General features: G+C 44.1%; 2 protein-coding genes across 2 annotated transcripts in view; one reads left to right on the top strand and one right to left on the bottom strand.

The window, feature by feature from the left end:
- PTGES3L (prostaglandin E synthase 3 like) overlaps nucleotides 1-27,919 on the top strand; it is a 98,971-nt gene that overhangs the window by 36,713 nt on the left and 34,339 nt on the right. The window lies entirely within an intron of this gene.
- On the bottom strand, nucleotides 9,513-18,150 carry G6PC1 (glucose-6-phosphatase catalytic subunit 1). The gene is made up of 5 exons (XM_060646009.3): nucleotides 17,828-18,150; nucleotides 15,422-15,531; nucleotides 14,123-14,228; nucleotides 13,367-13,482; nucleotides 9,513-11,111 (listed from the first exon to the last, which is right to left on the bottom strand). The coding sequence occupies exons 1-5, from the start codon at nucleotides 18,055-18,057 to the stop codon at nucleotides 10,600-10,602; spliced, it is 1,074 nt and encodes a 357-aa protein (XP_060501992.1). The 5' UTR covers nucleotides 18,058-18,150; the 3' UTR covers nucleotides 9,513-10,599.

Raw genomic sequence — 27,919 nt, 5'->3', positions numbered from 1 at the left:
GGACATGCTGGGGGCTGACCGTTTTGAGCCTACAACAGTTATGTGAGCATGTGGAGTAGACGGTTATAATATAAATCAGGCAATAGGTTTTGTCTGGTAGCAAAAAGTCTGCATCGTTATGGGCAAAGGCATGCCACGCTCTGGCATCACAGCTCTTTGCTCTACAATCTAGAGACACCTAAGAAGGCCTGGAGAGCTGTGCGTATGAAAAAGACATGCTGGGTATAAAAACCTGTTTGGAATCTGTCCACTCTCCCCTGGTAGATCAGTCCTCAGATCATGCCGAGGGCTCACCAGCAAGCAGCCAGTGGCAAGGACCGATTTTTTCGTGGGGAGAGGGGAAGAAATTCGATTTCAGAAGCCAGAATAAATCAGAGAGGCCAAAGGAACATTTACAAAAAAATAACACCGATTCTTTAGTTCCTATTACAGTGTCAGGTCTACAGCAGACTAGCACTTTTTTTTTTTTTTAATGTTTATTCATTTTGAGAGAGAGAGTGTGAGGGGGAGGGGCGGAGAGAGAGGGAGACAGAGGATCTGAAGCAGGCTGTGTGCACACAGCAGAGAGCCCACATGGGGGATTCAAACTCGCGAACAGTGAGGTCATGTGACCTGAGCTGAAGTCAGACGCTTAACCGACTGAGCCACCTGGTGTCTCTGACACTTCTTTTTAAAAAAACCTGGGAATGCAGAGAATTCAGAGTAGGAAACTGGACAATCACATCAAGAAGCTAAGAGGACATGAAATCAAGGATCTGTACAAAACAGGAAGGAGATGAATAAGTATTTGTGGCAAGTTCAGTGTGGTTTTTTTTTTTTGTCAAATAATTTATCTTGAGTATGAGTTAATATTTAACCGCTAGAAAGCAAGGAAGCATATTCACTGGAATGGACTATTCTTAAAGTTTACATATCATTTAAAATCAGTTTTTCTAGTGGATTCTTAACATCATCCTCAGAAGGCTATTTGGCCTGGGATTGAATTTTTTCCTTTCTCAGTCTGAATTTGTGCAGCGAGACACAATCCAATTAGGATTGCTTTCATTAGCAATTAACAAAACTTAAGGGGAGCCTGGGTGAAGCATCCGACTTCGGCTCAGGTCATGATCTCACAGCTTGTGAGTTCAAGCCCCGCATCGGGCTCTGTGCTGACAGCTCAGAGCCTGGAGCCTGCTTCGGATTCTGCGTCTCCCTCTCTCTCTGCCCCTCCGCTGCTTGTGCTCTGTCTCTCTCTCTCTCTCTCAAAACTAAATAAACATTAAACAATTTTTTTAAATTAAAAAAAAAAACACAACAGGAGGTTGTAGCAATAGTAACAGACACTGAGTGTTGTAGCAATGAGACATCAAAGAAGCATCTCTTCTGCCTTCTTTAAATAAATCAAGCCCAAACTCTGAGGAATTAAGCACCAGAGTTATGCAGTTTGTCTTAACTACGTTCTTTGTTTGCCCATCTAAGAATGTGTTTTGTTTTACTCACTCCTCTCCCTGGTGATTTGACAACAATGTTAAATACATCCAGAGCCTTTTCGGGTGAGTGCGGTTTGTCTACTAAAGTCTTATATTAGGTGGCTCCCTGTCAGACCTCACTCATCTCACCCTCTTTGGCTAAAACTCCCAATCCATCTATACCTTTATCCTGTATTTAATGATGGCCACATTTGTGGATACATAGAACACGTTCAGCTTCAGGGTCTCTGCAAAAAGCCTGGAGTCAAGAATGGTTTTACTTCCAGGCACCCAGATACAACGACTCCAGTTTATCTTTAACAAGTTGACCTTGTTGGAGGGAAAGATGTTAGAATTGAGTACGATAGGGGCGCCTGGGTGGCTCATTGGGTTAAGCGTCCGACTTCAGCTCAGGTCACGGTCTCATGTCATGTGAGTAAACTCACATCGGCCCCACGTTGGCCCCCACATCGGGCTCTGTGCTGACAGCTCCGAGCCTGGAGCCTGCTTCGGATTCTGTCTCTCCCTCTCTCTCTGACCCTCCCCTGCTTGCACTCTGTCTTCTCTCTCTCCCTCTTTCAAAAATAAATAAATGTTAAAAAAAAAAAAAAGAATTGAGCACGAGAAATCTCCCACTTGACACAGGACTGGAGGAGGGGCTGCTTGGCACAACAGCCCCTTTGCAAAGCAGTACTCTGGTGCTGAGTTGAAAACCATTCGCTGGAGAAAATTCTTTCAAGTAAACCGTGATTGATTCTCCTCCTCTCTTTGGTCTGTTATAGGGATTCTCAGTGCTGGCACTGTGAACATTTGGGGGAGAATAATTCTTTGTTGTGGGGGGCTGTGTCTTGTAGGATGATTAGCATCCTGCCTGGGCTCTGCCTGCTAGACATCACTAGCAATTCTTCCAATTATGACGACCAAAAAATGTCTCCAGATATGGCCAAATATCATCTGGGAGGCAAAATCACTCCTAGCTGAGAACCATCGGTGTTGGTTTATGAGATATTTCGTGTGGAAATAATGGTATTGGGGCAATAGCACAGGATTATCAACTATTTGTGAAGCAATGGAATATTCCAGCTTCATGTTCTCTGCCCATCATTTCCCAGGAGGCTTACCTCCAAGTAAAATTTGAGGGAGGCTCTTCCCCTCGTTGAACTCTTCTCCAGCACCTTCTTTCTTTTTTAAAAAAATTTTTTAAATGTTTTATTTATTTCTAAGACAGAGAGAGACAGAGCATGAGTGGGGATGGGGCAGAGAGAGAGGAGACACAGAATCCAAAGCAGGCTCCAGGCTCTGAGCTGTCAGCACAGAGCCCACGCGGGGCTCGAACCCACAAACTGTGAGATCATGCCCCGAGCTGAAGTTGGATGCTCAACCAACAGAGCCACCCAGGTGCCCCAAGGTCTTTCATTTTTCTTAAAATGGGTTAAGTTCAGCCATCCCCCACCTTGAGGAATTAACTCACCAGTCTGACAATCATAATGTTTGGGGTCATTTACCCTTTGGAAGTTCTTGGAAGCATATTTTGTGCCTGTGCAGGGCACTGTAGGTAGAAAAGGAGAGAGAGCATAGTTCTGGAGATAATAGTCTGGCGGCCACTGTACAGAGTGGGTCCGTTGGCAAAGCTTGGAGACCGAGATCAAAGACGGGCCGCTCGCGTCAGCTTTTTCTGAATCAACGCTGATACCTGTCAGGAGAGAGGGAGCCTCACCCAAAGCTCCCAAGACGAGGAAACCCTTTGGAGGTTTGGTGTCCATGGTGGTTTCGCTGCAGTTTTTAGGGAGTGATGATGCCATTGTCGTTCCCTTGCAGTCATTGTATTGGGGGAGAGGGGGATATGGATGGGTAAGGGGAGCCCTGGCAGTCTAAAGACATAACCAAAATAAAGAAAATTGATTTATGCTACTTGGGCTATTGAATCAATTAGGCCCAATTAGCTCTCTCAAAAGGCTCATTTGCGTTTGTCACAAGAGTGATCAGGCAGGGGTCAGTGACAGCATTGCCAATAGGCTGAGGTTAAGGAGGAGGTTAGTGGGGAAGATGGAATTCTGACAGCATGCCCCAGTCAAGGAGTCCAAGCAGTGCAGCATGGAGGGGAAGGAGTTAGATTTTCTTCTTTTTGCTTCTGGGTAGAAAGTAACGCAGCTAACAAAGGATTTGAATTCCCAGTCCTGTGTTGGAGCCGAAACCAGAGGAGTCCTACCAGCTGGTCTGAAGGCAATGACCGTGCGATGCGGAAAGCAAAAGATGGAGGCGAGAAGAAAGAAAAATATCAAAAATGTGCTGGCTGGAAAACCACCCTCCTGCTACAAAAAACAAAACAAAACAAGATGAGACAAAACAAAACAAAAACGTAAATCTTCATAGTTCTTGCCATAGTTACACTTCTGCCCTGGAAAGATGTTTGAGAGCAAAGGCAGAGAGGCGTGCATAACGTAATTAAGAACAGGCCACGTTGAGCACAGTTATTGTAGCTGTGGCTTTCATTTGCTTGACAACCCTGGTTCAGGTTCCAGTGAGCTGGCTCTGCTGTTTATTTATGCTGTTCACTTCTGTTTCAACAGCTGCATTTGACACAGCAGCCCAAGGAAAGGCAGGAGGCAGGCGAAGGGGAGACTGCTGTCTGCTAAGAATCAGGAGACCTGAGGACAGGTTACTTATATAACTTAGAGGAGCTATTTTACCTCTCTAGGCCTTCATTTCTGGATCTAGGAAATGAAAAAAATTTTTGAAAAGGATTAATAGTGAGCAATTAAAAAAAAAGGCCCCATTCAGGAAAAATAAAAATATTTATAGACTATTTTCTTTTTTTTTTGTTTTTAATTTTTAATGTTTATTTTTGAGAGAGAGAGAGAGAGGTAAAAAGAAAGAATGGGGATGGGGCAGAGAGAGGGGGGGACAGAGGATCCAGAGCAGGCTCTGGGCTGACAGTAGGGCAGCCAGATGTGGGACTTGAACTTACGAACAGTGAGATCGTGACCTGAACTGAAGTCGGACACTTAACTGACTGAGCCACCCAGGTGCCCCTAGACATTTTTCTTTTTTATGAAGAAGCAGCAGCCCAGAGGCAGCTTTTTCTTTTCTTTTTCTTTCTTTCTTTTATTTTTTTAATCTATATTATTATTATTTTAATATTTATGTTTTTTAGAGAGAGAGAGACAGTTTGGGGGAGGGGCAGAGAGAGAGAGAGAGAGAGAGAGTGAGCGAGAGAGAGACAGAATCTGAAGCAGGCTCCAGGCTCTGAGCTGTCAGCACAGAGCCCGACACGGGGCTCAAACTCACCAACCACGAGATCATGATCTGAACGGAAGTTGGATGTTTAACCCACTGAGCCACTCAGGCACCTCAATTTTTTATTGAGGTATAGTTGACACAGCAGAGTGAGTCCACAAGTCTCTATGTTATGCTATGCTCACCACAAGTGTAGCTGCCATCTGTCAACATATAACACTATTTTTTTTAAGTTTATTTATTTATTTTGAGGGGGCAGAAGGACAGAGGGAGAGGGAGAATCTCAAACAGGCTCTGCACTGTCAGCACAGAGCCCAGCCCCACCCTGGGCTCGATCCCATGACTGTGAGGTCATGACCTGAGCTGAAATCAACAGTCGGCTGCTTAACTGACTGAGCCACCCAGGCGCCCCACCATGGAACACTATTATAATAACACTGACGATATTTCTTATGCTATACCTTTCATCCCCTGACTTATTCGGTCTATAACTGGAAGAGTGTACCTCCCACCTCCCCTTCACCCATTTACTCACCCCTCCACGGCCTCCCCTCTGCCAACCACCAGCTTGTTCTCTGTATTTATGGGTTTCTGCTTTTTCTGTTTGCTCCAGAGGCAGCTTTTTAATCTTTCACTCTGAAGTTAGATTTTGGGTTTTGGGCTGCCCGTCACCAGACTAGGCAATTGCTAGTTTCTCTTCCAGATTAATTAGGTTCTTGGTTCGCTAATGGAAGTGACTTCTGTCGGCTGCTCCTTCTTACCATTTCTAGTCAATTCTTTCCTTAACAACATTATCTGAAGGCTATTTGGCCAGAGTGCTTTCCATTCTCAAGAGGCTCTTGAAAAACCCTTGGTTACACATGATGTTGTCCTGTTTTATTTACATAGAGGCCTTAAAGTCATCTGTCCTAGTTCAGTGATTACTATAGAATGCAATCAATAGATATTAATAATTCAGCAGCTAAAGTCACGGTGTTCAGGAAACAAGTCGGCAAACTTTGACAAACAACCAGTTGCAACCAACCAGCCAATCGATTGGAACTTCAAATATCCAGACATGCCTTCGAATGAAATGATCCTGGAATGCACGCTGGCACAATAAAGGCATTGCCAACAAAAACAGCAAGAGCCCACGGACATTTCATCATGTAAAATCTGAGCCCCTCATCAATCCTTCTGTGAAACTCTTCTAGAGCAAAGAATTAGACAAAGCTATCATACAAGGTATGCTTCTCAGAGTCATAAATCCAAAGAGATGGCAGAAACAAAAACACTGTAAAACTTTCCTTTGCTAAGCCTTTTGAGAAAACAGTCTGGCAGTTCCTTGAAAGGTTAAACAGAGTTACTGTATGATCCAGCAATTCCACGCCTGGGTATGTACCCAAGAGAAAAGAAATCATGCATCCACACAGAAATTTGTGCCCAAATGCTCACAGCAGTATCATTCATAATAGCCTCAAAGTGGAAGCCACCCAAATATCATCAAGTAATGAACATACCAACAAAATTTAGTATATCTGTACAAGGTAGTACTAATACGTGTTATAACACCGATGAAGCCTGAAAACATCATGTTCAGTGGAAGAAGTCAGACACAAAGGTCACATATTGTATGATTCCTTTGATATCGAACGTCTGCAACAGGCAAATCTGTGAAACAGGAAGTGGATCAGTGGTAGCGTAGGGCTGGCTGAGTGGGGGTAAATGGAAGTGACTCCTAATGGGTACGAGGTTTCTCTACAGAGTGACCAAGAATGTTCTAAAATTGATTTGTGGTGAGGGTTGTACGATTCTCTGAAGATGCTAAAACCCATTGAATTGTATGCTTCAAATGGGTGAATTAGGGGGGCTGGGTGGTGGGGTCTGACTCTTGACTTCAGCTTAGGTTATGATCTCACAGTTCATGGGATGGGGCCCCACATCGAGCTCTGTGATAACAGCATGAAGATTGTTTGGGATTCTTTCTCTCCCTCTCTCTCTGCCCCTCCCTTGCTCTCTCAGGCACTGTCTCTAAAAAAAGGGGAGGGATTGTATGATATGTGAATTATATCTCAATAAAGATGTTATAAATTTTTTAAAAACTACTATAAATTTTATTAAAAACCAAAGCCCTCAGCCTGTAATCTCTCTGTGGTGCAGCAGCACTGACCACAGCAGCAGAAGCTGCACTTTCTTAATGGGTCTATTTTCCTAGGCCAATAATACAATCGTATAGTCTGTGTGTGTGTGTGTGTGTGTGTGTGATCCTTAAATGTACCTCTTCAAAACTGATAGACTGCTAGAACAATCTATCAAATTATGCTATAACATGACATAGATCTTGGTTCAAATCTGTCATTGATCACTTACATTGACTTCCATCCTGAGGACTCACAAGTCATTTCTTTCTTTCTTATTTTTTTAATGTTTATTTTTTGAGAGAGAGACAGAGTGGGAGTGGGAGAAGGGCAGAGAAAGAGGGAGACACAGAAGCTGAAGCAGGCTCCAGGCTCTGAGCTGTCAGCACAGAGCCCGATGCGGGGCTTGAACTCATGAACCATGAGATCGTGATCTGAGCTGAAGTCGGACGCTTAACTGAGCCACCCAGGCATCCCTTCACAAAGTCATTTCTAAAGCAAACATACCTCTGTAACTTGGGCAGGCGGTCCGTGATCAGAATGTGCTAACACATTGGCTATTGGCTGTTATGAATTGATCATGGACAATCTTTCTGCTCACCCATCACAAATTCAGACTTTGCCCATCCCAAAGAAAGGTAGCAATCACATATCTGGGGATTCTCTGACCTAAATGGTCCTCACAACATCTCTTTGTTTTCTACCCTTGTACAGGGCTCTATACCGAAAGTTCTTTGTGGTAATTGTCTTCTTGTTCTATCTCAGTTGTAGAAATAGTAAGTCACTTACTGTCTGACCCAGATAGTCTGAGCGTGACTTTTAAACTCTTTTATTATTGTTATTTTTAAAAATGTTTTACTTTTGAAAGAGAGAGTCAGAGCAGGAGTGGGGGAGGGGCAGAGAGAGAGGGAGAGACACAGAATCCGAAGCAGGTTCCAGGCTCTGAGTTGTCAGCACAGAGCCCGATGTGGGGCTTAAGTCCACAAACTCCGAGAACATGACCTGAGCCGAAGTCGGCCGCTTAACCGACTGAGCCACCAGGCGCCCCAAGTCTTTTTTTTTTTTGAAAGAAAGAGCTAGTTAAACTAATATGGTTATGCCTATTTCAATAGTTATTTTATGAAGTTGCCTTTGACATTGGTATCTGCATACTTGAAAACTAATTCTAACTCACTGGGAGGATCACTCTAAGTTTTAGAATTCCTTTGACCATAAGAAAACAAATACTCCTTGGTCTGAATTAAAAGTTGTACCTGGCATCCGAAGGATGGCTTGAAACAGCTGCCAGGCTTACTGGCATCCACGAGTGTGAGGGGGCTACAGGATGGAGCGTGGACTCTGTAGTGAGACGGCTTGGTCCTTGGTTCTTTTTTCTTTTAATGTTTTTGTTGTTTATTTTTGAAAGAGAGAGACAGGGTGCAAGTGGGGAAGGGGCAGAGAGAGAGAGAGGGAGACACAGAATCCGAAGCAGGCTCCAGGCTCTGAGTTGTCAGCACAGAGCTCAATGCAGGGCTCAAACTTGTGAACCACAAGATCATGACCTGAGCCGAAGTCAGATGCTTAACCAACTGAACCACCCAGGTGTCCTGAGATGACTTGGTTTGCTTCCTTATTCTGGGCAAGATACCTACTATCTCTGCGCTATTCACACGTAATGTGGGGGTAAATTATAGCACCCACCTCACAGAGATGTTGGGAGAATTAAGTGAATTAATTGTAGAAACAAATAAAATGCATAGAACAGAGCCTGGCAAATAGTAAGTAAACAGATAAAATAAATTTTACCTGTTATGTGTCCTTATCAACCTCACCAACCTCCAGGGGCAGGGACATTATTTACTCTCTGCCAGAATCCTATTGCAAGGGATCTGGACTTGGTCCCTGGGAATGAGTAAATCATCAAGGATCGGGGTCATGCTTGAGCACTGGGGTTCAATTTAGAGAGAACAAGACCATTTGGTAAGACAGAGTCTCCCTTGGTAAGACAGAGTCTCTGAGGGGCCTCGTGCCCTTGAAGAAACCAAATCCAGTAGGAAGACTAAACTTTCCTAAACATACACATTCCAAAGTTCCGAAGTGAGTGAGCATTTCATCCTCAGTAGATCCAGGGTTATGCTGATGAGTCCAGGCCTTTGGAAGAGGCACCCTGTACCTAGGATGAAATTGATCATAGGGGATCGTAGGGAATAGGAGGGGAAACTGAAGTAGCTCCCGTGAGCATTCTCTGCTGCTTTGACTTGCTCTGTTTAGACTTTCTTTAACTATAACCCCCAACCTTGCTGCTTGCTGATGCTGGGTTACTGGATTCCAGAGTCTACCCAGTCTTTTTCTGTTGCTATGACTTACATTCCCTGATTGCTTCGCTTGGTAATGATCCTGTCTGTTTGCCTTTAAGTTGCAATTTGATCCCTTAGAGCAGCTCATGCTGACCTGTGGTCTGGCAACTAATGCTCAATCTTGGCCTATGATATTGTGCCTATGTTGATATACTCAACCCTATCTGTGCCCCCGTGGACACCTTGTATGTCCCCCAGCTCTACTGGGACTCCTGGCCAGCCCAAGATTTTCTTTCTCCAAAGGGAAAACATAGGTACACAGAAACTAAATTATTTGTTTAGGGAAATAGAGAAAGAGCTAGAAATTTAGCTGAGCCAGAATTAGAACCTTCAGATCACATGGCATCTAAAATATAGTAATCAGTAAGACTTCATTCTTAAATAAAATGTTGTTTTAATAAAATACTGCACATATATATTTTTCTTTTCAAAGATGTCATGACCAGGATGATTGGTGTGAATGGTAATATATGGCGAACTGTATAATTAGTAGCAAAAACAAGGACTCTCAAATAAATAGACTTTAACATTTTTTTAAGGCATATTCTACAAATCAACTGAGACTGAAGAACAGACAAGGAAGAGCTGACTTTTCCTCCAAGAATGTGCTCTTGGTTGGCTTGGGATAGAGAAAGGAGTCATATTTACCGTCTAGGAATCAAAAGTAACATTGGAGTGACCTTTTGGAGAGAGGAATCCTTGTCTCTCCCTGCCCTCTCCTCGCCTTTTTGCCCAAGATTTCAGAACTTAACTAGACCATACAAAGCACTACCCAGAGTTGCCTTTAGGCATCTGAGCATCCGACAGGATGTGGGGCTAGTGGAAAATTCTAGGGAAAGCAGAGCTGAGCTAACAAGGAGGAAGATCTAGTGTGATAGAAGAGAAGCTGACTATACCTGAATGCTCCGACCTAGTACAAATCTAGGTCTCTGTGGCCATTCAGAAAGCCTCGTAAATACAATGACCATAGATATATAATAGAAAAATACAAGAAGCAGAATTACCCCACTAACTACTTATAATTAGACTTTAAGTTGGTCCCCCACTATTGAGAGTCCCTTACCTAAAGATTCAAATATGAACAAAGCCATTTAGGTATTGTTTAACATAAATTGCATGATACACAAGATCCTAAAAAGTCTTCCTTAATGGTCCTGCTTTCCCTATCAAATTCACTGCTCCTTTCCCTTGTCTGGGTAAGGATGGGGACAGGTAGAAAATTTTCAGTGGGGATCTCCCACCTGGGATGATGAACTGACCCTTCCTGGAAGTCTTGCTTTTGTATGTCTAAAAGAACAAGCAAGTCTTCAGGGAAAAATCCAGAATGACCGAACTTTTAACAGACAAGGCTTTCTCAGCTGACTCTAGCACCTCTGGCCCAAAACAGGCTGGCAGAAGATCCTAGCCATCCTCAATCGTTGGCACAGTCATTGACTTTGAATACTGAAGACTCCACATCCTTTACAAAGACTTCTTGTCTGGCTGGCCCAGGACCCGGGCAAGACAGTAGGGTATGAGGCTGACAGATGCCAGGGGCACCGCTGCACTCTTGCAGAAGGACAGGATGTAGAAGATCAGCTCAATTTGGGATGGGGGTTTCAAAGAGTCAAAGAGGTGCAGGAGGATGAGAGAGACCACAATACAGCTGAGGCGGAATGGGAACCACTTGCTAAGTGTGCCCTTGCAGCTCTCCCGATACATGCTGGAGTTGAGAGCCAGCCCCAAGCCGAAGAGGGTGCCCACATTCTTGAGGAGGCTGGCAAAGGGCGTGGTGTCAATGTGGACCCATTCTGGCCGCTCACACCATCTCCTGGCTTTTTCTAGTGTCCACAGGAGGTCTACACCCAACCCCTTTAGCAGCAGGTAAAATCCAATGGCAAAGCTGAGCAGGAAGAAGGTAATGAGAAAATATTTCTTGAGGCTGGCATTGTAGATGCTCTGGATGTGGCGGAAAGTTTCAGCAACAGCAATGCCTGAGTGGAAGAAAGAATGACAGTGAAAAATTGGGGAAGACTCTGAACCTTCAGCTATGGGTGGGTTTGGAGCAATGGGTGACATATCATCCATCCTGCCATTGTGGCATTAAATCACAGACGCTAGAACAGAGGGTCACCTGGTTTATTCCCTTATGTAACTCCAGTCTGTCCTCAGCCATAGACTCTTTCAAATGGAAGAGTCATGTCACATACATTCTCCTACTTCATGCATCTTTCCTGTCGGGAGTTCTCATATTTCTACTTGAATGTCCACAGGTATGGAGAGCTCACTCCCATTTGGGCAGCCCATTTCATCTTTGAATGGATTCAATTTTTAAAAAATGTTTATCTTGAGACAGAGAGAGAAAGAGAGAGAGAGAGAGAGAGAGAGAGAGAGACAGCATGAGTGGAGGAGGAGCAGAGAGAGAGGAGGGAGAGAATCCAAAGCAGGTTCTGCACTAACAACGCAGAGCCTGACTTGGGGCTCGATCCCAGGAACCATGAGATCATGACCTGAGCCGAAGTCAAAAGCCAGAGCTCAACCAACTGAGCCACCCAGGTAACCCTGAATGGATTTGATTATTTTAAAAGTTCTTCCTTGTGCTAAACTGAAATGTGGCCCCCTCTAATGCCATCTGTTGATCTCAGTTCTTTCCATAGGAGTTAAGTAAATCTAGAGCCTTGTTAACACATGTGAAGACAGTTCTTCTCCTCTCTAACCTAAACATTCTCAGGTCTTTCATATAACATGGCTTCTGGGCTCTTCCTCAAATATGGCACCCAGTGCTCAATACTACATTACAGTTATGGCTGTCATGAAATTGTTATCTCCCTTGTACTCAACACTCTTCTTGTAATGTTACTGTATTCTGCTCTTACCCATCTCCAGGGGGGAGATTCTACAATTTCCCTAAGGTCTTATATTCCAGTACCTCCCACAAAGTAAAGAAATTCTTTCTTACACTTAACCTAAGTCTTTTCTGCCCCTTATTAATGGGATCTAAGAAAACAGAAGTATAGTTGACCTTGGGTTTGATCTAGGTGGGTCCACTTATATGCAGATTCAAAAAAATGTTTATTTATTTTTGAGAGAGAGAGACAGAGCATGAGCGGAGGAGAAGAGAGAGAGAGGGAGACACAGAATCTGAAGCAGGCTCTGAGCTGTCAGCACATAGCCTGACACAGGGCTCGAACCCACAAACCATGAGATCATGACTTGAGCTAAGTCGGATGCTTAACTGACTGAGCCACCCAGGCACCCCCATATGCAGATTTTTAAAAATAAATACAGTATAGTAATATAAATGTATTTTCTTTTCCTGCTGATTTTCTTAGTAACATTTTCTTTTCTCTAGCTTACTTTATTGTAAGAATGTGGATATAATACATATAACATACAAAATATGTGTTAGTCAACCATTTATGTTATCGGTAGGGCTTTCAGTCAACAATAGGCTATTAGTAGTTAAATTTGGGGGAGTCAAAGTTATATATGGATTTTCGATGTGTGTATGTGTGTGTGTGTGTGTGTGTGTGTGTGTGTCTGTGTGTGTGTGAGTGAATGCCCCTAATGCCTGCATCATTCAAGTATCAACTGTATTAAAAACTCTAACCTTATAAGAAAAACCAACAGTGGGTTTGAAAATTAATTTACCCAAATAAAGAGCTTTTCTAGGGCACTGCTAATTTGGTAGACTCCCTTAAAACTAAACTAGGGGCCATTTCCATTCAAAGACCAGTAAGAAATAAAGAATATACAAAGTAAGGAAATTTAGAGGCACCTGGGTGGCTCAGTAGGTTAAGCGTCCGACTTCAGCTCAAGTCATGATCTCATGGTTTGTGTGTTCGAGCCCCATGTGGGGCTCTGTGCTGACAGCTCAGAGCCTGGAGCCTGCTTCGGATTATGTGTCTCCCCCTCTCTCTGCCCCTCCCTGTTCCTCTCTCTCAGGAATAAATACACATGAAAACCTTTTTTTTTTTTTTTTTTTTTTAAGTAAGAAAATTTCATGTTAATTCAAGTGGGTAAGTTAACTTGATGTATTGCAACGTTTCTGAAGCATATTTAATTATGTAGATCTGGGCACTCCTATAGAAATGAATAGTTTCAAGTTGCCCACCCTTGACTTTCAACCCACTGAAATGCTAACAGCATTGGTTATGCCCAGAACATGGCTGGAATGCTGGGATTTTGTCCTGGTTTGGGAGACATGGTACAGGAGGGGAGGAAGGGAGACAGCCAGAGCAGCTGATACCTGATAGGACTCCAGCGACAACCTGATGGGGAAAATGAGCAGCAAGGTAGATTCGGGACAAACAGACGTTCAGCTGCACTGCCCAGAATCCCAACCACAAAATGACGTTCAAGCACCTGCAACGGAAGAGGCAGTCATAACAGAACCCAGATACAGATCCTTCAGCAAAAAGAACAGCTCTGGCAGGAATGCTGACGCTTGGCAGACTTAGGTACAGTCAGTGGAATTTTTGTAAATTGAAGCCCGTACTCAAAAGCTCAGAGATACTGGTGTCACGTGGTGAACCCTTACATGTGTGAATGTTAAATATTTTATGTTTGATAATTAAGCGTTTGCACAGTGGCTGTATTCTCGGAATTCCCTGTAACAGGAATGTCTTATGTTTCTCTTTCTATTTTAACCTGAACAAGGTGACTCTTTTGTTGGTACAGAAATGGTTTTTTTGTTTGTTTTTGTTTTTGTTTTTTGTTTTAAACCTGCCACTACTGCACTACCTGACCCTGAGAAGCTCCTTTACCATATTAGGCTTTGTTTCCTTATCTGTAAAATTCAGGGTTGCTCTCATCGGTCCCTTCCAACCCTGACATTCTGTGACTCTAATGTTTTCTCTCCGCAGAAAGACCACAACTCTGCTCAGGACCAACCCAAGACAGGGTGGGCTAGGGGTGGGGAATGTGAGGAAGAGCAAGGGGTGTGTCAGTTACAGAGTCACCTCCTGCCCTCCACCACCCACACCCCAGTGCTGGGGGTTCTTACCGAAATCTGTAGGTTGGCTTTTTCTTTCCCCGAAACATAGACAGGGTGGATGTGACCATCACATAGTATACACCTGCTGTACCCATGGCATGACCAGAGGGACTTCCTAAAGGATAGGGAAGAGATGAATGGATGAACTAAAGGTGAAAAGTCTCCATCTGGGAGACTGCTAGGGGATGTCGTCTATCTTATCCACCCACCCTTCTCCTCCTTCTCCTCCTTCTTCTTCATTATCATCTTCTAACATCCTATATATTTTACTTATGTATGATGATTTTGTATATTGTACTTGCATGCCTACACCCATGGCACACCACTCGAATTTTAGTTACACCAGGGCCGGAATCTTTGTCTGCTGTATTCACTGAGGTACTCCAACTTTCTGGAACAGTGTCTGGCACAGAGGAGGTGCTCAATGAATAACATCTGAATGAATGAATATGCTCTGAAGTGAACAAAGGGCTTATGAGAACAAATAACTAAGGTCCATGCTCTAGTTTGGGAGTCAGGGATAGGGTCCCTGAGGAAGGGAGGCTAGAGCCAAGACTTAAGGGTGAGCAAAGGGGTTGGATATTCCACCACCTACTGAAAAAGGAAATCTATCATTCGATTTTACAGTAACTGTCTGGTTGTCACTAGTAAAGTACAAGCACAGTGGGGGGTTGTACAGTCAGCTCAGGAGGATAGATCTACTTGACCAGGCCTTGGGGAAGGATAGCCAGGGGCATAGGCTTCTACTGCTTTCCCTTCCCTGGGCCAAGGACCATAATGCAGTTACTCTCATGAGAGTGCTTGGAGAGTGCCCTTGCCTCTTCGGACTAACAATTTATGTTCTGGAAATATTAGGTGATTTCTTTTTTTTTTTTTTTAATTTTTTTAATGTTTATTTATTTTTGGGAGACAGAGACAGAGCACGAGCGGGGGAGGGGCAGAGAGAGAAAGACAGAGAATCTGTAGCAGGCTCCAGGCTCTGAGCTGTCAGCACAGAGCCCGACACAGGGCTTGAACCCATGAACCATGAGATCATGACTGGAGCCAAAGTCAGCCACTTAACTGACTGAGCCACCCAGGCGCCCCTTTGAGGTGTTTTCTAATGTAGCAGCAATATGTTATTCAGAAGGCCTTCTTGAATTGAATTAGAATGGAGTTGTACCCAATTGAAGACCATGACAAAAGCTTGAAGGAGTGGCTCTCCTCATGTCCCCTCAAAGACAGCTTCATCTACAATGAATACTGATAGGTGTCCACAGTGAGCAAGATGCACCCAGCTTCTGTCTCTACAGGGGCTGGGACTCTCACCTGGTCCAGTCTCGCAGGTGACTGGGAACTGCTTTATCAGTGGCACGGAGGTGTTGCCGTAGTAGTCGGTGTCCATGACCCACCAGTATGGACGCTGTCCAAAGAGAATCCTGTAAAAAAGCAGACCCGGGGTCTGGAGTGACTGAAAGAACCCTTTTTTTTCTCAAAGCCCACACCTTTGAGAAGAGAGAGTAGCTTGGGGAGAAGATTCATGCGATCCTAAACAAAACCCTGTTAGCTTTGGTTGCCTCCAAGAAGGAGAACCGAGTGGCTGGAGAGCAGAAGTGGAGGGAGACTTTTTCTGGTGCATTCTTTATACAACTTTTGAATTTTGAATATTTGAATGTATTATTTATTCAAACAGAAATAAATAAACCCAAGATCCTAAAAATCCATAGTAATGGAAGCTATGTGACTTAAAAAAAATTTTTTTTAATGTTTTTATTTATTTTTGAGACAGAGAGACAGAGCCTGAGCAGGGGAGGAGCAGAGAGAGAGGGAGACACAGAATCCGAAGCAGGCTCCAGGCTCTGAGCTGTCAGCACAGAGCCCGACGCGGGGCTCGAACTCACAGACTTGTGAGATCATGACCTGAGCCAAAGTCAGACGCCCAACCGACTGAGCCACCCAGGTGCCCCAGCTATGCGACTTTTTAAAAACCCCAGCAAGAATCTGTCTGGAAGGATGCATACATTACAGTTTGCAGCTTGGACTTGCATATCTTTCTAGGTCCCTATTCTCTTTCGTCAGGCCTCCGGGAGTCTTGGGTTTCCTCTGACATCAGAGAATGTGCCTTAGCATTCTAGGGAGAAGCACCCTCAGGAGACTTGGCCTCCTTGTTATAAGAATTGTTGTCTGTAAAGACATATATAGCTTCAAGTGCTTGCTTTGTATCCTGTCTGCTTTGGAACAGGGCATCTCACACAAACCACTTTGCCTTTAAAAGTACTAGACACGTTTTTCTTTGTGGAAACAGGTGTCAAAGGTCAGCCACTCCAGAGGTGGAATAGTGATTTTTCACCAAAATCAAAGACAGTCACTAACTCTGACCTCAGAGAAAATCTATGGTTCTTCAACCGACATCAGATATTTGAAGTAACTCTTTAGCTGTTTACTTTTTAGGATCATGCTATTAAATAAGGGGACATTACAGACAAAACTTAGTCGATTTTTCAACAGAAGTTTCAGAACCACATCAATATGCCTTGGGTCTCTGAGCCCCATGACAACTTTTTACCCTACTTTTAAAGGACTTTTATTGTTTATGACTAAAGAATATTAGAGCTAAAAAGGTCTCAGAATTACCTGACAGTAGACATAGACAGTTTTAAGGATGTTAAAGGTCTTAGATGGCCCAATCTCTTTATTGTCTAGATGAGGAAATAGAAGCCAAACCAGTGATGTTCTAGAGTCCGATGGTACTGGCTAACAATTGAGAAATATTTAGGATTTTTGCAAGCTTGACTGATGAGTAGATTGAAAGTGGCCCCAATGGGAATATATATATATGTGTGTGTGTGTGTGTGTGTGTGTGTGTGTGTGTGTGTGTGTATTGTGTGTGTGTATACACACACACACACGCACACACATATATATACAGCAGAAATTGACAAACGCTAAAATTAGGGCTTCCTCCTGCTCCCCGAGAGAGTCAATTCATCAGCACTGAACATAACGTAGTTCTTAAGAGCCTGACCTCTGAAACCAGCTTGTCTGGGCTTAAATGCTGCCTCTGACATTGACTGTCTATGTTGATCTAGTTGTGGTCACTTAACTCAGTGCCTCTGTCTCTTCATCTGTAATATAGTAGTAACCATCCCATAGAAAAGCACTTGGCACATGACCTAGTACCTACTAAATGTTCAATAAATGTTAACTAGAATTATTATTAAGGTCCCAGAGATAACCTAAGTTTACAGATTATAAAACAGAAACTCAGAGAGTTGCTTTGACTTGCCCAGGACATAGAGTTGGTAGGTGGCTGAACAAGGGTTGGAGCCCAGTTCTCTGGGTTACTTCTCATTTGTCCATGCAATAGGTTTTTAAATTATCTACATGCTTCCTGATTTCATACATCATCTTTCTTCTTTCCTGCATCTATCTTTACATTGCCTATTCTGCTTCAAAGTAATAAAACTGTACTTCTTTGCTTATAAGCTAGAATTTCAGACTTTTCACTAAGTCCAGCTGGCCTTCCATCCATACGAAATAGCCTTGCCTGTATCTTCAACTCATTGACAGGGTTTTCTCTGTCTTCCCTCTTTATGCAGATGATCCAAAGTCAGGAGGGGAGTAACCTGTAGCTCCCCGAATAGCATGGAGAAGGCAACTTCCAATGGACAGACATTTCCAGAGAGAATGCCAGCCTCTTCCCTTGCCGATCTCCTCTCTCTGGCTCTTACTCACCACTTAAAGACGAGGTTGAGCCAGTCTCCAATCACAGCTACCCAGAGGAGTTTAATGCCCACAGCTTCGCGAAGATGGAACCAGATGGGGAAGAGGACATAGAAGGCATTCCTGAGGTCTGCAATCACGGACACCAAGATGAACCAATCCTGGGAGTCCTGGTAATTCACCTGGAGGTAGTGCGTTGACTGTATCCCTAAGTCATGAAGAACATTCATTCCTTTCTCCATCCTTACTCCGTGGCCCCTCGGGCACCCTTCAGCTGAGCCTTTGCAGTTATTACAGTCTTGGTGGTGATTGCTCTGCTATCAGCCTGTGCCTTGCCCCTGTTTTTATACACCCTGTATCCAGTCTGCAGGTCAACCCAGCCCTGCTCTTTGGACTCAAAAACCACTTTTGTCTAAAATCTATTGATCAAAGGTGCATCACCAGTAGGTTGATGCAAACATGTTCGGGGTGATTTACGTAAAATAGAAAAACGGGCACACAAAAACAGCCTGATTTGCCATGTACTCGGCAGGGCCAATGATTAACTTTGGCATGCTGCTTGATAGTTCAGGGGCTGCCTTCCTGGCTCCGAAACCCAGCCAGAGACACAGGACAGAGTCTAAATCTGCCATGGTTCTTGCAAAGATCCTGATTCCCTGTCTGCAAGTGCACTTATCTGAGGACAAAGAAAAGTCTTGGTACTCTAGCTATCATATTTTAAGAGTATCACTTTTAAAATACAGTAAATTCTATTGTACTGGGAGCCCTCACCTTGCTGGGCCTTTCTTAATGGCATAGAGTCTATGAAGTGCCTCTGATTTGGGAGATCAAACCCTCTTCCCAGTATTGGCTCTGTATCTCTTAGGGCAGGAAAAGAATCATCTTCGACTGCACTGATTAATTCATTTAATGTCCTTCAAGTTAGGACCTTTGGGGTTTTAACACATAAATTTAAACAGTAGAATGAATGTGTGCTCCTGCAAAAACAATGTGATGAATATATGGTTCTAAATAAAACCACCAGCAAATTGGTCAATGGGGACTAGGGAAAGGGCTTATTTTTTGAAAAAATGTATTTGGATATAGTTGACATGCAATGTTACATTAGTTTCAGGTGTACGATGTGGTGATTCAACATCTCTAGACGTTACACTGTGCTCACAAGTGTGGCTGTTATCTGTCTCCACGCAATGCTATTACAATGTCAATGACTATATTCCTTATGTTGTACCTTTCATCCCTGTAGCTTATTCATTCCATAACTGGAAGTCTGTATCTTCTATTCCTCTTCAATCAGTTTACCCATGTCCCTCCCTACCGTCCCCTCTGGCAACCATCAATTTGTTGTCTGTATTTTTCTGCCTGATTCTGCTTTTTGTGTCCGTTTATTCATTTGTTTTGTGTTTTAGATTCCACCATGTATGAGTGAAATATATGAGATTTGTCTTTCACAGTCTGACTTGTTTCACTTAGCCTAACACCCTCTAGGTCCATCTGCATTGTCATCAATGACAAGATCTCATCCTTTTTTATGGCTGAGTAATATTTCTGTGTGTGTGTGTGTGTGTGTGTGTGTGTGTGTGAGTGTGTATGTGTGCATGTGTGTCTTCTTTATCCATTTATCTATTGATAGATAGTTGGTTTGCTTCCATATCTTGGCTATTGTAAATAATGCTGCAATAAGCATAGGGATGTGTATGTCTTTTTTGAACCAGTGTTTTTGCTTTCTTTGGGTAAATGCTCAGTAGTGGAATTATTGGGTCATATGGTATTTCTATTTTTAATTTTTTGAGGAACCTCCATACTGTTTTCCACAGTGGCTGCATTTAGTCTCATCTACAGTGCATGAGAATTCCTTCTTCATCACATCCTTGCCAAAACTTGTTATTTCTTGTTGATGATGTTGTTGTTGTTGTTGTTGTTTTAGCCATTCTGACAGGTGCAAGGTGATTTTTTTAATTAATTAATTAATTACTATATTTTTAAATTTACGCCCAAATTAGCATATAGTGCAATAATGGTTTCAGGAGTAGAATCCAGTGATTTATCCCCTACATATAACACCCAGTGCTCATCAAAACAAGTAGCCTCCTTAATACCCCTTGCCCATTTAGCCCATCCCCCAGCCACAACCCCTCCAGCAACCCTCAGTTTTTTCTCTATATTTAAGAGTCTCTTACGTTTTGTACCCCTCCCTGTTTTTATATTATTTTTGCTTCCTTTCCCTTCTGTTCATTTGTTTTGTATCTTAAATTCCACATATGAGTGAAGTCATGATATTTGCCCCTTTGAAACAGCACATGTGTATCCTTTGGATAAATATCTAGTAGTACAATTGCTGGATTGTAGGGTAGTTCTACTTTTAATTTTTTTGAGGAACCTCCATCCTGTTTTTCAGAGTGGCTGCACCAGTTTGCATTCCCACCAGCAGTGCAAAAGGGTTCCTTTTTTTCCACATCCTCACCAGCATCTGTCATTGCCTGAATTGTAAATTTCAGCCATTCTGACTGATGTGAAGTGGTATCTCATTGTGGTTTTGATTTGTATTTCTCTGATGATGAGTGATGTTGAGCATTTTCTCATGTGTCAGTTGGCCATCTGGATGTCTTCTTTGGGAAAGTGTCTATTCATGTCTTTTGCCCATCTCTTCACCAGATTATTTGTTTTTTGGGTGTTGAGTTTGATAAGTTCTTTATAGATTTTGGATACTAGCCCTTTATCTGATATGTCGTTTGCAAATATCTTCTCCCATCCTGTCGGTTGCCTTTTAGTTTTGCTGATTGTTTCCTTCACTGTGCAGAAGTTTTTATCTTGACGAGTTCATTTTTGCTTTTGTTTCCCTTGCCTCTGGAGACAAGTTTAGTAGTAAGTTGCTGCGGGCAAGGTCAAAGAGGTTTTTGTCTGCTTTCCCCTCTAGGATTTTGATGGCTTACATTTAGATCTTATCCATTTTGAGTTTATTTTTATGTATCCTATAAGAAAGTGGTCCAGGTTCATTCTTCTGCCTGTTGCTGTCCAGTTTTCCCAACGCCATTTGCTGAAGAGACTGTCTTTAATCCATTGGATCTTCTTTCCTGCTTTGTCAAAGATTAGTTGGCCACACTGATATCTTTTTTAAAGTATTTACTTATTAAGTAATCTCTACACCCAGTGTGGGGCTTGAACTCACAACCCCAATATCAAGAGTCAGATGCTCCTCTGACTGAGCCAGCCAGGCCCCCCTGTAAAGTGACATTTTATTATGGTTTTAATCTGCATCTTCCTTAGGGGATTCTGTATTTTGAGCTTTCTTTCATTTGTAGTTGGAGATTATAAATATCTATACATTATATATATTATATATTTATTTTATTTATATTATATATGCATAAAATAGTCACCAGGAAGTCAATACAATTTTGTTATAGTCCTGGATATAGACAAAGAATAAATAAAAGTAACAAATACCAAGTTATGAGAAACAATGCTACCTGCTCACCTGCATGAGCAGAAATCATTGTGTAGCAATGCACAGATCAAAACCTCACACACTTGGGTCACCTAAAACTCTGAATGGAGCAGGGGCTGAATCAGGTGACAGACTGACATTTTCAAGGATTAGAGCTACTGGGAATAAAGCTTTTCAAAACTTGCTTGGATTTCCCTTCAGCAAGTACAAGCCTTGTAAGGGGTGGGTCGGGGACAAGGAAAAGAAACTCAGAGCCAATGAGTCTGTAGCAAAGGTTGACAACATTCCATACTGGAAATGATTAAAACATCATCCAGGAGGTATGATCTGGAGTTTCATCCCCACCTCCCCTGGTCTCCCACCCAGCTCAAGCCAACTCCAACTGCCCTTGACCACATTGTATTTGCTGGTCCAAGCAACCCTACCCTGCCACCTCCAGCCTAGAGAGCTGGTGATGGTGGTCGTGGTGACTGTGGGGGCAATGCAGTTGGGCATGTACTTGGAAGTATTGTGGAGGAGAGCATTATGCATTGTCAGGACTGTGAGGCCACAGACAGTAGGCCCCATCAGAAGAGATGGCCCCTTCCTTCTACTCAGATAAGCTTTCCTCAAAAGTATTGAGTAACTATTGTGATGATCCCTGGAGTTTTTATGATTCGAATCACCCTGAGGTGATTCGAGGGTGAATAGGGCAGCTCCTCTGACCAAACACTCAAAGGCCACTGTCTGGGTCTACACAGGGTTGCTAAGAGCCAGAGACTCTGAGTCGAGTGGAGTTCCATCATGTGTTCAGCAGATGGGGAGCCAGTGGACAGCCTTACCTTCTGGAGGAACCACAGAGAGAATGTTCGTGCTGATAAAGAGTCAAGATGGAGCTGGTACCCCCTTCTGGGCACACGGGGCAGCCTTCTGGCAGGCTGCCTGCCAGGGAGGGGGACCCTCTTGGTCAGAGCAATTGTGTACATCATAAGACCATTTGCTAGTGTTTATCTTTCCACCCTCCAGCTCCTTCCTGCTGCCTCTGGCAAATTTGTATCATGTGCAGGAAAAAATGAGGCCCCAAAAGACCTGAGCTAGAAATCTGTCAGCTAGAAAGCTGACTGAAGAGAGACATTGTAGAGTTCTCAGATCCTCAAAGGACTTGTGGATATTTGAGGTGAATATTGTGGAGAAAGCATTTGAGTTGCTAGAGATTTGGGTGAGGATCCACTCATTTGCAGACCTGTCTCCCAGAGGCAGGGTTCCATCATTTCCCCTACCTCCTGTCAGCTTCTTCAAGAAGCTTCCCAGTTTAACTAAACAAACATTTCCTGAGTAAAGCACCTTGCCTGGCTCTCTGAGGATCCAGAGTCAAATCCCCTGTGTTCTCGGGGGACCTTGACAATGTAGTGGGGCAGAGAGGTCAGGTATTCAACAGCTATGTCAGTTGGGGGATCCTTAAACCAAAGCTGAGTCCTCAGTGGATTCAGAGTCCTTATTATTTTGTCTTCAGTGGAGATGACTCAAGACTTACTAAGCCTTCTGGGGAAATGACCAGCTGAGTCTGGGAAGCAATGAAAATGGAAAATTATAGAGGCCCTTTTTTGACAGGTATACTAGCCGGGCACTCCTCAGGCACTTTCTCCACAAACAGAAACTCAGAGGCTTGGAGATCTTGGTTTGGGAAGAACATGAAGGAAAGGGGCCAGAAAGTACAGTCTGGTTTGCTACTAAAAAAGCACAGCTGCTTCCAGTGTCCTGGCACCTTCTTCTCCAAGAACAAGGTTGACTCATTCACTCAAACAAGTTTATTAGCCGACAGGAAAGTAAAGAGGAAAAGGAGCCAGAATTCACCACACACCTCATCCAAAAACTGCATCTCTTACCAAAAAGAAATTCTGACTTCACTTCCAGCCAAGTCCTGTATTCTGGTCGGGGCTCCGGGCTCTGTTGAGGAAGGAGATGCCTTTACCTTGTATCACTAGCGAGGGTCTTGTCTACACACTGTAGCAGGGATGCAAAACCCAGCTTTGATCTGCAGCTTTGAGCGGGGTAGACTTCTCTGAAGGGTAATGGGCCAAACTGTACAAGATAGAGCTTTATTATTTTTTTCTAATTTCTTTATTTGTTTTTTGGGTGGGTTCCCCCCCCCCCCCCCACCAAGTGATCACTGGGGGTAGGTGTTTATGGGTAGACAGTAGACACTGGCTGGATTGACTGCTGTCACCTTTTAAGCGAGTGACCCAGTTCATTTTTTACAAAAACATGTTGGGAAAAACAGGTAAAGGGAGATATGGATTAATCATTGTCAACCAGTGAAAATGGCTGACTTATCTCTGGCTTGGTGAGAAAGTTCAGCTTCAGGACCTTGAACTGTGCATTGATTGACCAGGCTGGGGGAGCATGGTTCATGTCTCAGGATGGGCTGGACATTTTGTCCACAGAAAAACACTGGAGGGCATTTGCTTCTTTGTAAACAGTTAAGAACTCCCCTCTCACTACCTTTCTCCTGCCACCCCAAGGTCTGTCTTCTACTAACATATGATGAATCATCAGAACTTTTGCAGGAATCACAGATTCCTATCTTTTGCCTGCCCCCATCTTGCTTAACCGTCCTCCCCAAAGGAGCTGTTGCTTCTTCCAGAGAATATCCTGTTTCCACAAATGGTCAACCAGCCCCCTCACCGCCGGGTGGTAGACATTTCTCTCACTCTTCTTCAACCCTTTGGCCCTGCCAGATCACATGAACGTTCAGGACAGTTCCTGCTGTCAAATGCAATCCTCCCCCACCAGGGGTTAAACTTTTTTGATGGTGCACACCAGAGGCAAGGGAAGTAAGCCTCCAAAACACTGGTCAGAACTTTTTGCAAAAAGCTCATCTTCCCCTTTGTTCTGGTCCGTAGCTCAGAAGCAAAGAGGGGCTGTCTGAGGAGAGACGGGAAATGTGACTCAAGCTGAGAATCCAGCCTCAAACAGCTGTCCCTCCTTGCTTCCACTCACTGGATTCTTTAAAAGAATCCAGGGGACCAAGGAAAGAAGGAGGGGAGGGAAACCAAGTCAGGTCGTAGCCAGGGCTCAGCCTGGTGGGAAGTGGAGTGAGGTGAGGGGGTGCGGGGCAGAAGGAGGGTCTTGGTTTTCCTTAGAAGATTTTCAGAAACACCCTCAGGCCTCCAGCAGAGGCAGCCCAGGAGACTGCCCCCCCCCCCCCCCCCCCCCCGCTACCACTGAGATTTAAAAGGAAAAGAAAAGATTACAAAGGAAGATTAAAGAGCTGTGTGACCTTGACTGAGTCGCTAGAGTTGTCTGGGTTTTACTTTTGTCAACAATTAAGTAATAACACTCAGCGTTAACATTCTGAGTCTTAGGTGCTCCTTTGAAAGTGACTCCAGTGAGGCAGTGCCTGACTTTTAATAATCTAACAGAAGTAAATGATTCATTACTGCCAGAAGGAAAAGATAAATGTATTCATATCTTTTTAATTAAAATATTTTCAAAAGTAATGTAGTCACGGGGCGCCTGGCACGCTTGGTCGGTGGAGCGTGTGACTCTTGATCTCAGGGTAGTGAGTTCAAGTCCCACACTGGGTGTAGAGATGACTTAAAAAAAAAAAAAAGTAATGTAGTCACATAGTTTTTAGAATTTCAGAGTTCAAAGGAGTATTCAGTGAAGGCAGTTCTTACACCCACCTCTGGGCACCTTCCAGACACCAGGGCTGCCTGAGCCCAGCCGAGACCTGATGAGCACTGAGAAACCCCAGGGGATCTCCAGTGGCAGCAAGCTCCCTGCACGGATGCTGGCATCCAGCCCAGATGTAGGTTGGAGGAGGGGGCCATCCCCTCCCCCTGTTCCCTCCCCCCCCCTTCTTTTTCTCCCCCAGCTCCACCCGGTAGTCCTCTAATCAACTCTTTCTTAATGGCTGCAGAATTTTTATCCCAACAAAAACACCATGTTGTAAGTCAGTTATTAGGCCTTCCCTCTTCCGGAGCCTAGCCGGGGGGAGATAATTAGGAAATCAGTAGTCTTGGACCTTCTTAACCCACACCTTACCCCCCTCTGAGAATTCCCAAATGAGGACCACAGTGCAGAGAAAGAGGAAGAGGTGAGGCCCAGAATTGTCCTGAAAACAAACAGTGAGGTTTCCCCGCCCCCCAGGCCTGGAGAGGGACAAGGAACTATTCTGAGCTATGAAAACACAGCAGGGCTCTGCTAGGAAATAAACAGCCGTCTGTCCCGCCAACGCCTGTCTCCTTGGACACGAGTCCTGACAGCACCCGATCTCTGGCCAGCAGGCAGGAGACAGGGAGAAAGGCAGGGAGACTCTTGCGTGCCTCCCTCCTCTAGGATGAAAGGGAAAGACAGTGTTTGTTTTATTTTTAGGATTTTAAAGATTTCCTTCACTTTAGAAGGTTTGAAGGAGGGTGGCACTGGGGTCACGTAAGTCCAGGGGATCTCTCCAACCTTGAATTCCGGAGAGCAGGAAGCCTGTTGCTCACTCCTCAACCCCGTGCAATGTCAGTCTCCTCTGCTCTACTGGGAAGTCACCATGACCGTCTCACTGACACTTCTGACGGCCACCTTGAAACATTCACCCGCTCTGTGTTCAGTGCGACTCCAGCAAGCTCTTCTTTCCTTTCTCCTCTTCCTCCTGCCATAGCATGATGTTGGGCCCTTCTTGGACACCACCTGGATGTCCCATACATTCCCCAAATCCACGGGTTCCTTCCAGACCTGTTCCTCCTCCAGACTTTCTTGCTTTGCTTGTGTACCTCCTCTTCTCCTGCCATCCTCCAGGCACTGAGCCTGGCGACCTTTGGGTCATCCTTGAGGCTGCCTCATCGGGTTCTGACCATATATTTTCCACTCTTGCTGCTCCTTGTCAATCTCCCTGCCTAGACCTGTTAGCCCCTCCCTTACCTAATGATCTCCTACTCCCTTTCCCACTCCCAGCCCAAGCCATCTGATACACTACTGGTAAAAGAGCCTTCTTACAACACAATTCTTCTCACCTGTCACCTGAAAAATCTCCAGTGGCTCCCCATTGCCTCCAGAGTGAAGTTCAAATTCAAGCTGACTCACAATCAGACCAGGTTATCTTTCTAGCCTTATATCTCCAATCTCTCCTTCATGGATCCCTTGTTCCAGTTATATATCAAATGGTTTGGATTCCCCAGAGGAACCTTGGGTTTCCTAAATTTGCACTTCCCTCTGCCTGGAGTACAATTTTCCCCATCTCCAGGTGTCCAGATTCTAACCATGTTCAAGGCCAAGCTAATAAAGCCTTCTCAACCCACTGATGTGCACCCTTCCTCAGATACAAAGGATCACACTGACTGAACTCCCTTAGCACTTTACTGTTCTATCTTGGGGCACTAATCTTGTTCAAACCTTGCATTACCGTTGTTTCGCATACGTCTCAACATTTTTCCTGCTATCTTGAGCCCTGAGGACCAAGAAAACATCTCTTCCAGCCTTCAGAACTGAGCTCTACTTGTAGATCTGATATCAGTATGGTAGCCTGTGTAGGTGGCTGTGATGGGTTTTCCCATCATTGACATATGCCTTTTTGTGTTGTGACTTTGCCTCTCTTCCTATCAAGATGTGAACTTTTTATCTCCAACCTTTGAATCTGAGCTTGATCTTGTGCCTTGGCCAATGGGACCTTAGCAAATGTAATGCAAGCAGAGGCTTGAAAAGTATTCGTTCACTAGGATTTGTCCTTTTTGGGTTGCAGTGGGAACCCTGGACCGCAGAGGGGAGAAGTCAAGGCTGGTCTGTGGAGACTCATTGCTGTGAGTGACCTGAAAGCCAGCCCCAGCCATCAGACATGTGAGTGAGGCCGTCTTAGACCATCTGGCACCAGTCCATCTGCTGGATATCTGCAGCCTTGTGAGTGATCCCTGGTGACTCCAGCAAAAGAACTTCCCAAATGAGCCCAGCCCTGATGGCTGACCTATGGAAAACTGAACAAATAAAATGGTTTGTTGTTTTAAGCCATTAAGTTTCAGGGTGGTTTGTTATGCAGTAACAGAAACACCCAGCAGGTGCTCGTTAATAAACTATTAAATACTAGCTAGTATTCATTGAGCATTTACTATACGTCAAGAACTAGTTTTGGAAAATTACATGGATTAATTCATTTACTCCTCATAAGAATTCTGAGGTAGATTTTATTACTGTCCCCATCTTACAGGTGAGGAAAGTGAGGTACAGAGATGTCAAATAAGTTGCCCAAGGTGTAAAAATTACCAGATCTAAACCCCAGCAATCTGGCACCAGAAGCCCCCTATAAAACCATTATACCGTGTTGCAGAATGAGGAAAACATGAACTCATGGAGTTGCTGCCTCAGAAACACCCTTCCCCACATGCATGCCAAATTCTATGGCATTTTGGGGTCCAATGCTCAGTGTCTGCCTCTAACCCTCTCACCCCATGCTCCTTTGGGTCTATTCCAGGCTCTGAGCCTCTCCTGTGTGTTTCAGGGAAATCCCAGGATGGGGAATTGATTTCCAGACCTGCCAATGTACACCTACGCAGAAACCCTTCTGTCCCATCTCCTCTGTTCCTGCGACCTTTGTTAGGTTGTTGATTCCTGTGGTGGAGGTCTCATCTGGAGAGGGAATGCTCAGGTTCAGCATGTCAGTATCGCCCTTTGGACCCATGTCCTGGCTTAACCTG

Source organism: Panthera onca, chromosome E1 (assembly GCF_046562875.1).
Source record: "Panthera onca isolate mPanOnc1 chromosome E1, mPanOnc1 haplotype 2, whole genome shotgun sequence".
In the NCBI taxonomy this organism is placed as follows: Eukaryota; Metazoa; Chordata; class Mammalia; order Carnivora; family Felidae; genus Panthera; species Panthera onca.
Note: the sequence above shows the minus strand (reverse complement) of the source record. Positions and strands in the feature narration are given on the sequence as shown.

Excerpts from the sequence above, each read along its gene's own strand:
- G6PC1 (XM_060646009.3), bottom strand. The coding sequence starts at position 18,057 with ATGGAGAAAGGAATGAATGTTCTTCATGACTTAGGGATACAGTCAACG. Across the intron at positions 14,229-15,421 it reads CACCTGCGAGACTGGACCAG|GAAGTCCCTCTGGTCATGCC; the intron begins GTGAGAGTCCCA and ends CCTATCCTTTAG. Across the intron at positions 11,112-13,366 it reads TGTCGCTGGAGTCCTATCAG|GCATTGCTGTTGCTGAAACT; the intron begins GTATCAGCTGCT and ends TCTTCCACTCAG.